Source organism: Cricetulus griseus (genome assembly GCF_003668045.3).
Source record: "Cricetulus griseus strain 17A/GY chromosome 1 unlocalized genomic scaffold, alternate assembly CriGri-PICRH-1.0 chr1_1, whole genome shotgun sequence".
Taxonomy (NCBI): domain Eukaryota; kingdom Metazoa; phylum Chordata; class Mammalia; order Rodentia; family Cricetidae; genus Cricetulus; species Cricetulus griseus.
Window position 1 is genome coordinate 45,367,584 of NW_023276807.1, and position 12,497 is coordinate 45,380,080.

Sequence of the window (12,497 nt, forward strand, 5' to 3'; positions counted from 1 at the left end):
TTACCACCATCTTTGGAAGTGTTTGAAAATTATCATGATACTATTAATATACTAAAATTATTATGAAGGTAATTTAGAATCTTTACTTACATTTGGGCTCATCTGTTGTAACAGCCAAAATAAAATCATATGGAGTCATGAATAACTGTCCTTCACATTCTATAGATGCAAATAAACGAAATCGTTTCTCTCGAGATGTAGCATAGAGGTCCAAATCTTCACTAACAACTCGGCCAGTAGCAACCTGCAGTTAAGAAAGCAGGAAAATATTAACTGGGAGAAGCACCACCACCTTTAAGAAGACTGATGCTTTTAAACTCTTAGAAGTAAATTACTCAAGTGAATCTAAGAGTGAAAATTTCCCTTTTTATAACCTCAATCCTTTCATAATACCTCAATCTCTTCATAAGCAAATTTTTTACAGAAATAAAATGAATTAATGTTCTTTTCAACTTTTTAAAAATTTGAATTAGAAACAGGATTGTTTTACATGACAATCCCAGTTCCCTTCTCCCTCCCATCCTCCCCTACCTGCCCCAACTAAAACCCTATCTATCACAAATCCTTTCTGTTCCACCTGGATGGTGAGGCATTTCAGAGGCTGTCATCAGAGTCTACTATATCCTTTGGGATAGGGCCTAGGCCCACCACTGTGTGTCTTGGCTCAGGGAGTATTCCTCTATATGGAATGGGCTCCCAAAGTCCACACCTATGCCAGGGATAAGTACTGAACTACTATAGAAGGTCCCATAGATTTCTGAGGTTTCCTCACAGAAACCCATGTTCCTGGGGTCTGGATCAGTCCCATGCTGGTATTCCAGCTATCAGTCTGAGGAGCAAGAGTTCCCCGATGTTCAGGTCAGCTGTTTCTGTGGGTTTCACCAGCCTGGTGTGGACCCCTTTGCTTTTCACTCATCCTTTTCTGCGACTGGATTCCAATTCAGTTCAGTGATTAGTTGTGGGTGTCTGCTTCTACTTTCACCAGCTGTTGGATGGAGGCTATAGGATGGCATATAAGACAGTCCCCATTATCAGGGGAGGGCATACAGGAAGCCTCTCCTCTGTTGCTTAGATTGTTAGTTGGTGTCATCTGTGTAGCTCTTCAGACATTTCCCTAGTACCTGATTTCTCTGTAAACCTAAAATGTCTCCCTCTATTATGGTGTCTCCTTTTTTGTTTTCTTCTATTCTTCCCCCGACTCAAACTTTCTGCTCCCTCATGTCCTCTGCCTCCTCTCCCCCTTTCATTCTCTAGCTCCTTCCCCCGCCCCCTTCCCGTGCTCCGAATTTTCTCAGGAGATCTTGACCCTTTCCCCTTCTCCAGGGGACCATGTATGTCTCTATTAGGGTCCTCCTTGTTTATTAGCTTCTTTGGCAGTGTGGATTGTAGGCTGGTAATCCTTTACTCTATGTCTAAAATCTGCATATGAGTGAGTATATACTATGTTTTTCTTTTTGTGATTGGGTTACCTCGCTCAGAATGGTTTCTTCCAGTTCCATTCATTTTCCTGCAAATTTCAAATTCCATTGTTTTTTTCCACTGAGTAATACTCCATTGTGTAAATGTACCACATTTTCCCTATCCATTGTTCCGTGAGGGGCATCTAAGCTGCTTCCAGTTTCTGGCTATTACAAATAGGGCTGCTATGAACATCATTGAACAGATGTCCTTGTTGTATGAATGTGCTTCTTTTGGGTATATGCCTAAGAGTGGAATTGCTGAATCTTGTGGTAGACTCATTCCCATTTTCTTGAGGAGTCGCCATACTGATTTCCACAGTGGCTGTACAAGTTGGCACTCCCACAAGGAGTGGAGGAGTGTTCCCCATTCTCCACATCCTCTCCAGCATAAACTGTTATTGGTGTTTTTGATTTCGGCCATTCTGACAGGAGTAAAATGGTATCTCAGAGTTGTTTTGATTTGCATTTCCCTGATGGCTAAGGATGTTGAACACTTTCTTATGTGTCTTTTAGCCATTTTAGATTTCTCTATTGAGAACTGTCTATTTAGTTCTGTACCCCACTTTTTAATTGGATTGTTTGGTGTTTTTGAGACTAGCTTCTTGAGTTCTTTGTATATGTTGGAGATTAGCCCTCTGTCAGATGTGGGGTTGGTGAATATTCTTTCCCAGTCTGTGGGCTGCCGTTTTGTCTTGCTGACTGTCTCCTTTGCCTTACAGAAGCTTCTCAGTTTCATGAAGTCCCATTTATCAATTGTTGACCTCAGTGTCTGTGCTACTGGTGTAATGTTCAGGAAGTGGTCTCCTGTACCAATTAATTCAAGGGTATTTCCCACTTTATCTTCTAATAGCTTCAGTGTAGCTGGATTTATGTTGAGGTCTTTCATCCATTTTGACTTAAGTTTTATGGAAGGCGATAGGCTTGGGTCTAACTGCAGTCTTCTACATGTCTGCAACCAGTTATGCCAGCACCATTTGTTGAAGATGTTCTCTTTGTTCTATCATATAAATTTGGATTGTTTATCAAAAATCAGGTGTTCATAGGTGTGTGGGGTAATATCAGGGTTTTAAATTCTACTCCATTGGTCTACCAGTCTATTTTTGTGCCAATACCAAGCTGTTTTCAAGACTATAGCTCTGTAATAGAGCTTGAAGTCAGGGATGGTGATGCCTCCAGAAGTTCCTTTATTGTACAGGGTTGTTTTGGCTATCCTGGGTCTTTTGTTTCTCCATATAAAGTTGAGAATTGTTCTTTCAAGGTCTGTGAAGAATTGTGTTGGGATTTTGATGGGGATTGCATTGAATCTGCAGATTGCTTTTGACAAGATTGCCATTTTTACTATGTTGATCCTACCTATCCAAGAGAATGGGAGATCTTTCCATTTTCTGGTATCTTCTTTAATTTCTTTCTTTAGAGACTCAAAATTCTTATGGTACAAGTCTTTCACATTTTTGGTTAGTGTTACCCCAAGGTATTTTATGTTGTTTGTGGCAATTGTAAAGGGTGATGTTTCTCTGATTTCTTTCTCCACTAATGTGTCATCGGTGTTTCGATAAATCTTTCCGCCAAAAGCCACCGAGCCCCACCACCATGCGGGTGGTCTCCGCCAGCTGCCCCAGTTCTGCCCGCCGAGTGGATGGATAAAATAATACAGAGACATATTAGGTACAAAGCTGCTTGGCCAATGACTAGGATTCTCATCTGCTAGCTCAGTCTTAATTATCATAAATCTATATATTTTATGAGACTTATCTTATCGGACGTCCCTCCTTGCCGGTGGATCACATTGCGCCACTGGAGTTAGAGCCGAGGGGAAAAGGGGACACTTCCTGTTTCCTTTGCTTAAATATGAGTCTCCTTGCTATGTCACTTCCTGCCTGGATGACCACTTCTCTACTACATTTCCCAGAATCCTCTTTGACTCCTAGTCCTATCTAACTTGCTCATTGGCCAAACAGTATTTTATTCAATAATCAACAAGATAAACATACAAAGAAGTACATTCCCAATCAGTGTATAGTAGGGCTACAGATTTTTTTGAGTTAATCTTGTATCCTGCCACATTGCTGAAGTTGTTTATCAGCTGTAGGAGTTCCCTTGTAGAGTTTTTCGGGTCACTAATGTGGACTATCATATCGTCTGCAAATAGTGAGAGTTTGACTTCTTCCTTTCCAATTTGTATTCTCTTCATCTCCTTTTGTTGTTTTATTGCTCTAGTAGAAATTCAAGGACAATATTGAAGAGGTATGGAGAGAGTGGACAGCCTTTTCTTGTCCCCGATTTTAGAGGAATTGGATCTGGGTGTGCTTTACAGACAAGTGCACAGCAATGATGCGCAAAGCATAGAAACCACCCTGGGAGGGCCTATGGGCCATAACAACCAATTGGCCAATCAACACAGGGCAAGCCCTCCAAGCCTGGAGGCACACCAATCCTGAACCTGTGCATACCCCTAGACACTCCCCTTACGCTGCCCTACAAGATCTCTCTGCGGCCCCTTTGAGCTGTCTTTTTGAGCCATCCGCAATGGTGGGTGGGTGAAAGACCTGAGATAACATGGGGTTAGCTCGTTAAACAACAATAAAGCCTCATGCAGTTTGCAGCAAGCTCTCGAATCCGCCTGGTGATTGGGGTGACCGAAGTCCTGGGCTGAGACCCCGGAGGCCTGAGTTTTCCGGGGGTCTAACTCTGCAAGTTTTTCCTTCCATAATAGTTTTTCAAATGGAATTTATAAAAGTCAAAAGTAACAAGAACAAATGGAGAATGAATAACTTTACCAGTTTATATATCAACAAATTCTGAAGAAGGAAAATTTAGATTTTTATATTTGAATGATGTAAGGAAAGCAGTTAGTTACTATTGGGTACTCAGGTATAGAGAAAGCAGTAAGTTGCTGGACAAAAAAGACAAGTATAGACATAACTTGGAAGGGGCTGAAAGTTGGCAGGATACAGAAGCAATTTCACAAAGGGTCTTAGAAGCAGTAAAGAGAATGAAAAACCAGAGAAGGGTAGCTGAGGAAGATGTGGCATAGGGCTTAATTGGCATAGACCCCAGCCAAGTGTAAGACGAAGCTCTGAATCTCAGCCAGGATACAGGTGAGGCTCAGAGGTTCAAGTAGCATGCAAACTGTTGCAGTTCACTTTTCAGAAATGAACAAACCAAACCAGGAGAGCATCCTGGGTCAGGAAGAAATTTAGTCTTTGGAAAATTAGCATAAGGTCACTGGGGTACAAGAGAGGAATTCAGGAACTTTCTTTGGATATAAAACCGGGACCAAGTCACAGGGATCAACAAAGTTTCAATGGCCTCATGAGCAATGAATTCACTCCTTATATATTCCTATTAGCCTGGGTGTTTGTGGTGAAGTTGGCACTACACCTGAAAGTTAGGTGAATTTTCATACTAGGAGAATATAGTAAACTAGTCAAGCTGACAGAGTTAATTATCTTCATTAAAATTTCGTCTCCTTCCCCAATGATAAGGGCCCTTTTCAGTTAATCACTTCGCTATCTGGTAATTGGTCTCAATTTTTTAAATGTAATAATCACTCAACTCGGACTAAGAGAATTCATTCCTCTATTATCTATGGATCCAGAAGGATATGCTTGGACTAGGGTTGAATGTGGGCTTAAGGCACTGTGCTTCATGTAGCAATTCATAGACCCAGTATAACGATGACTGCCACAATCCATCAAGGAGAGGGTGAAAGATGGCAAGGAAGTTCATGTGAGAAGCACTTATGGTCAGGACTAGGAGAGGTAATCTGCCCCTGCTCACACTGAACTGAAGAGAGTTTAGTCACCTGTCCATACAAGTGTGTGAGATGCTGACAAATGAAGAGCGATCTATATCCTAACTACTACAGAGGGAGAGAAGAGATCATGGCTAACAGTTCTCATTCTCTGTCACACTACCTTTCGGAATATCAAGTACTCATGTGTCCAGACACAGTCCAAGAATGAAGTCATATGAGAATTTTGAGTGCTTGTGAGAAAACTCCAAGAAAACAAGACAAGAATCTTGTTATCTCAGTTTCTTCAAAACATGGAATTGTTCTTGGAATGGGCATTTGTGCCCCTTCCAGGTGTAGCAGATAGGAGTGCGTTTACTTCAGTTTACTTCTCGTTACAGCTGACTATTGTTATTTGTTTATATGTCTCCAAAGAGAAACATGATTTTTGCCACGTATGGCTTGTCCTCGTGATTGAACACTTTACTCAGGTGACTCTTCTTAACCTGCAGAGTATAAAGTGTCTGGTGCTCTGAATAAAGTTGACTATTGCATGAGACTTTAGTCTGCCTCATTTTTAGGCCCTGGTCTCCCAGGTTCATGTCACCAATTAGAAATCTAAACACTCATGTAATATAAAGGATGAAGGAGAAAAATACTACAACTATGTATGTAGAGGGATTTATAGTAAAAGTAAATGGTCCAAAACTGAGGTATTAAAAAATCCATGCGAGGTAACATCTAAATTGTCTTCATCAGTTTGCAGGGACACAAAGCTGCTGTGACTCACTCTGGCTGACAGTCTACATCACATTTATTGTCACATAGGCTGTGTCTCTCTCAAAGTCTTCCATTATGGACTTAACATTTAATGTTTGTACTTGCCTTTTTTCTGGCTTTGTTATTCCCAATTTTGTCAAAATGAATCTGTAACTCCCTCCCCGCACCCCAAACACTGCCCTATGATTAAGAGGAGATTCTGATCTGGTTCTCTCACCCTGCATGTTGAGATGCTCGTATTTTGTTTTTCATGCATATGAGATGCACATGCTTTTTGCTCTTTTTTCAAAAACCTATCTATGTATCTAGAGGAACCCGAACAGTAATTACCATTACTGCCCTATAATTTATAAAATGTAATTTCAACTAACTACACCTGAGCAGATCATGATCTTCATATTTTACTCTCTAATTAGAAATTGAGGTATTCCTAAACTAAATCTGGTGACAAGTTGCTATAGTTAAAATATCAACCAAAATAACCAGAACTCTAATCTAAAATCCTAAAAGTCAAACTTCTTTCCTCATTGTTAGCAACTTCACTTTGAAAATAAAGTATCATCAAATTTTAAAATAATGAAATAAAACATGAATAATTTGACAAATATTATCAATTAAATGTAATACAACTAGAATTTTGTGCTGTACATTGAAATATTCTAATTAGACATTGAAAAAATTCTTATTGCACTACTCTTTTTAACAAAACAAGAAAATACAGACACCATGCACTCATGGTAAGACATTGTCATAGTGCCTTAAAATTCTTTGCAGCTTTGAAATATGGTCTGATGAAGTCCAGGCTCCTCGTATAACTAAGGGTCTGACACCCCTGCTTCTACCCCCGCCACCCACCCCCATGTTCTGGGATTACTGACATTCACCACCACCACATCTGATTTCATGTGGATCTTGCATTTGAACCCAGAGCCTCATTATGGTGGGCAAGTGTTCTATCAATTTGGCTCCCTAGACCCAAAGATTTTTTACATGTGGCAAATTTGTTAATGAACTGGAAATTTTTCACACTAGATATTATAAAGCACCTGTTTAAAATTACCAAGCATAGGCCTCAAGGCTGGCACAAGTATTCAAGTATTATCTGTACTAACAAGGCCAAAGAGTAGAAGGCAAAAGCATAGACTTCTAGAATTCCATAAAATTTAAACTTGTCTTTGTGCATCATTCCTTCTAAGAAATTACATCTAACACTTTCTAGAAAGTTAGAAGAGTTTGATATTCTTTTTCACATCAGTGACAAGTACTTGGGGAATCTTATCTCCAGAAAAACAATCTTCACTATTAAAAATCTGTGAGCTTCACTTTAGGTTCTAATCTGTTTCCTACTCAAAAAGAGAGAGAGAGAGAGAGAGAGAGAGAGAGAGAGAGAGAGAGAGAGAGAGAGAGAGAGAGAATTTGGGGCTGAGGAGATGGCTCAGCAGATAAGAATATTTATTTTACAATAACAAGGACCTGTTTTCAAACCCTCTGCATGAATATAAAAGCTGGGTGTGGATGCATAGGCTCCTAATTCCAGAGCTGAGGGTGATAACAATTACTGAGGCTCAGTGGCCACCCAACTAGTGTCAGATTCAGTGAAGAAGTTCTGACAAGAGAATGAAGCACAGGGTTATCAGGATACCCAGTTGATGGCTTGTCCTGGCCACAGATACACACAGCAAGTGCATATGCTCACTCATGCACGCATATTCACCTGAGTATGTTTGTGCAAGAGCGCACACATGTAATTTAGTAATAAAAATTAGTGACCATCTTTAGGTTACTGGGTAGACTCTCTAAAGTGAAGCTGACAGAACTAAGATGAGCTTACAGCAGAAATTTTAAAAGACTGTGTTTATAATTACCATGCTTTGCAAAAGAAACAAAAATAATGTGTCAATGCAATTATCATCCTGGAATTTCCAAGTGCAAACCTTTGCAAACAATATTTAGACATTACTTATTACTGTAGTTTAACTAGGGCCTTGAGGCAACAGAGTACGTCATTATCCTTCCTATGAATAACAAAAAACAAAGGTTCACTGCCAAGACACTGTCTCATGTTACTTTGGGTCAGCAATGTGAAAATTTACTCTGTGGTAAGGACTGGTTTTCCCAGGGAGGCAAGATTAAATGCCAGATAAGGGATTTACTACTAGACAATTAGAGAAATTAATGCCAACAAGCTGATAATACCATAAAAAAGGTGATTTGAAACAATTACCTGAACAGTGTACATTGCATTACTTTTTAGCAATCAAGAAACAGAGAAATGAAAATGAAGAATAGCAGGAAAAGTTAATATCCATCTGATTATTTAGAATAGACATCATTATTAGTTTCCTTTAAAATACATTTGTTTTAATTCAAATAATACTAAATTTTAAAAATAAAAAAATAATGTATTCAATTATACATAGGAAACTGAACATCTGGTTATAGATCCTATCCAATGGTGGCAACTGTACCAACATTTTTATAAAACATTAAAGACCAAATTACTTTTTACATTTACATTTAGGAATCTGTTGGACAAGAATCTTACGGGTCATACTTATGACTATTCAAGTAGCTAGGAAAGCTGTTCATGGTAGTATTATGTTTAACTTTCTCATATGGCTTGAGGCTTATTTAAGACCTAAGAAGATAAAAGAGGTAACACTTTCTTAGCTTGCTGGGTGGTCCAAAGGTTAAACATCAAACTCCCGGTGCAGGAAAATCCCTAAGTACTCAAGGTAAAATGTTTTGATGCTTAACAAATATTTCTATATGGAAAAACACAGCTGAAGACAAGCCAGTAATATATTCCTGGATGAGATCAGATAAGAATAAAGGTGTTAATAAAGAACTGGTCAATTCTGAGAGGTTGTTTTGTTTTATATACATGGTTGTTTTGCCTGCATGTATGTCTGATGCCCATGAATGTCAGAAGAGGGCATCAGATACTCTGGACCTGCAGTTACAGACGGCTGTGGGCCTCCCTCCACAAAGGGTACTAACAATCAACCCTTGTTCAGTTCTCTGAATGAGCAACCAGTACTCTTAACTGACAGGCCATTTCACCAGCCCCAAGTTTTATGTTTCTCTCTGTATTGCTGCAGTAGCTTATTCTTTACAGATTTGTTAAGTATATTTCTTAACTGATAAGCTAGAAATGAGGACATTCAGTAGTAGTCTTGTCTATTGACTGTCTTATTCCTCTAATACTTTTCCTGCCCTACAATTTCTTCCTCTACTGAATACCTATTGCACTACGACAACTGCCCTATTGAGCCTGTCTTACTTCCACATTTAGCAAGACACCTTCTCCTCCCTCCTACTTCTTTCCTACCTTTTCCAGCAGGACTATTGGGGGAAGCAGTCTACATTTCCTGTCTCAGATTTCTTCTCATTCTCCTTTGAACTTAAGCAGGCTCTACTCTCTTCCTCCACTAAAACTGTTTGTCAAGGTTGTCAATGACTTCCTTCTTGCTTAATCCAAAGGTCAATTCTCAGTTTTCATCTTACACCATTTGACACAGTTGGTAACGCTCTTGAAAAAAATGTTGTCTAGTTCCCAAATCTCATTCTTCTATTATTCCTCTGTCCTTCTGGCAGTTCCTTTTGGTACTTTTTTTTTAATTAAGAATTTATTTTTATATGTATAAGTGTTTGCTTGCATGTATGTTTGTTCACTATGTTTATGCCTAATGCCAGGTGCCAGACTTGTGAGAAAACTCTATGAAACTAAGACAAAAGTCTTGTGATTTCAGTTTCTTCAAAAACATGGAATTTTTCTTTTTTTTTTTTTTTAATTGTGCGGTTAACCTTTTCAAGTTACATCTATTGATTGACTGATTGATTGTGTGGTGTATGTGAGTGACTGGCATGCCTGTGGAAGCTGGAGGACTACTTGGGGGAGTTATTCTTGGAATGGGCTTTTGAGCCCCTCCAAAGTGTAGCAGATAGTGAGTTTACCTCTGATTATTCATTACAACTGACTATTGTTATTTGTTTATAACCCTCCTTGGAGGCATATGCTTGCTGGGCATGTATGGCTTGCCCTTGTGATTGTATACATTACTCACGTCACTCCTCTTCACCTTTACACTATACATTGTCCGATGCTTTGAATAAAGTGGCTATTGCATGAGACTTTAGTCCCCCTTTTTATCAGCTCCATTCTCCAAGGTCCTGCCACTTCTATGGAGGTGATGCCTAAGGTGGCCAAAAGAGGGCATAAGATCCTCTGGAACTGGAGAGAATGAACAGACAACTGTAAGCTAACTTGTGGGTACCAGGAATCAAACCCTTGTCCTCTGCAATAACAGAAAAATGTGATGAACCACTAAGCCATCTCTCTTAGTCTTTGGTTGGGATACTTTTCATTTATTCCATGCCCTAAAAATCAGTTCTTAATCTTTCTTTTTCTTTTTAGCTATAATTATTCCTCATGATGATCTCATTTATCATACAGGCAAGAATTGTTAGTTATTTAGTTTCTTGAGTTTCCCAGTGCCCACAAGAATTTCTGGCTTCTAGTATGTTCTCAAACATCTGCTGAATGAGTGAATGCATGAATGCAGTTGTAAAACTTACTGTAACTGCTAAATGATGACTCTTTTAATGATTAAAATATAGTTGTAAAAGTTAGCATCAAGGCGAGAGTGTACCTAAGTGATACAGCAGACAGTGAGCATGAGTGAAGCCCTGGGTCTGATCCTCAGCATTGTGAAAAAAGAAAATCAAACAAACAAATGCCAATAATCTGTTACTCTGTTATAGTTTAGGTATTAAATGCTCCCCAAAGAGGTCCATGTGTTTGAAACCTTGGTCCTCCATTGGTGACAGTTTGGGAAATCTGTGGAACTGTTAGGGCATGGGGCGTAGCTGAAGAAAGTGTGTCACTGTGAAGCCAGGCTTGTATCACTAATCTGAGGCTATAGAACCTTTGGAAAATGGCCAGTTGAAAGTGGATCCCTTAGTGTAGAAGGGGTCAAGTCTTAAGGTCACTGCCCTTTCAGGGTTCCTGTCTTTCTGCTTCCTGTGTGCTAAGGATGATAAACCAACTGCACCCATTCCTGCACCACAGGGCTCTTAGCTGTCATGCCTTCCCCACCATGATGATGGACTGTATAGTCCTTATCTCCCTTGTGTTGCTTCTTGTCAGGTATTTGGTCATATCATTGACAAAATTAACAAATACATATCTCTTAAAATACATTAGTTGACTTTAGAAAAACATAGATGTAGAAGTGTAATAGCATAAAACATAATCATGTGTCTTCCCTGGAAAGGACATTTCTTTTTAATGATTTATCCTTAATTTTAGAATACACATATTACAGAATATATACACATATACTTGACATAGGATTTCACTATGGAGCCCCTGATGATATGGAACTTGCTATACAGACAAGTTTGGCCAAATTTACCAAGATCCTCCTGCCTCCGTCACCCAAATGCTGGGATTAAATTAGGCTAAGATACCTAATTTTTATAAACTATTCAATTTTGTGTGTAGTCAATAAATTGAAAACTAAAAATAGAAATGTTCAACTTTCAAACCACTATAAGGACAAAACCAGGAAAATGGATCCAAATATATGCCAGAGGATACAAATGAGGAAACATATATTCATAAGGCAGCAAAAACAAAAGCAAACATGTTCCCAATCACAATAAATAGATGCAATAAAATGACAAAAGACACAGAAGGAGCATATAGTCATAAAACAACAAAAGCAAATGTAAACATGTTCCCAATCACAATAAATGCAATAGAGTTAAATGCCTCATTAAAAAAAAGAATGCCTCACAGGGTTAGTGAGATTGCTCATTAGTACAGGGAAGGCTTGTTATGTACACGATTCCAAGCATGCACAAATACAGGAAACGAAATTTTCATTTTGTGCTTTTCAAAAATCGGTATGTGTCTCTTAGAACTCAGAGTTAAATATTACTGATAATATCTGAAAATACATGAAACTAAAGTCTAGAAGTATTAAATGGGACAATGAAAAACTCATATTTAACCATGAAATAAATAGTTATAGATTACTGAGCAACTGATAGAGAAATGTATTAATGAATTAAAAATCAGAGTTGAATTATTTGTAATAGCCAGATCTTGGAAACAGCCTAGATGCCTCTCAAATGAACAATGGATAAAGAAAATGTGGTTATTTACACAATGGAGTACTACTCAGCGGTAAGAAACAATACATCCTAAAATTTTCAAGCAAATGGACAGAACTAGAAAAACACATCCTAAATGAGGTAACCCAAAACCAGAAAGACAAATATAGTACTCACTCATAAGTGGATACCAGACATAAAGCAAAAGATACCCTGCCTACAATCCATAGCCCCAGAGAAGTTTGAACCCTTCTCCAGAAACAGATAGAAGCAGATGCAGAAATCTACAACTAACCAATGAATGGGTCAAGCTCCTGGTCATCCTCAACTAGATGATGGGACAGACTTAATAGGCTTCTTAGGGGAGGCCTTACCCTCTTCATAGAGGAGATGGGAGGAGGGGG

At 38.8% G+C, this 12,497-nt stretch overlaps 1 protein-coding gene across 2 annotated transcripts in view; it reads right to left on the reverse strand.

Moving 5' to 3' along the window:
- Micu3 (mitochondrial calcium uptake family member 3) overlaps nucleotides 1-12,497 on the reverse strand; it is a 79,700-nt gene that overhangs the window by 48,621 nt on the left and 18,582 nt on the right. For both annotated transcript variants that reach the window (XM_027391220.2, XM_027391219.2), the window contains exon 2: nucleotides 91-244. In XM_027391220.2, coding sequence (XP_027247021.1) covers nucleotides 91-244 — 154 coding nt within the window. The remainder of the gene's footprint in view (nucleotides 1-90; nucleotides 245-12,497) is intronic.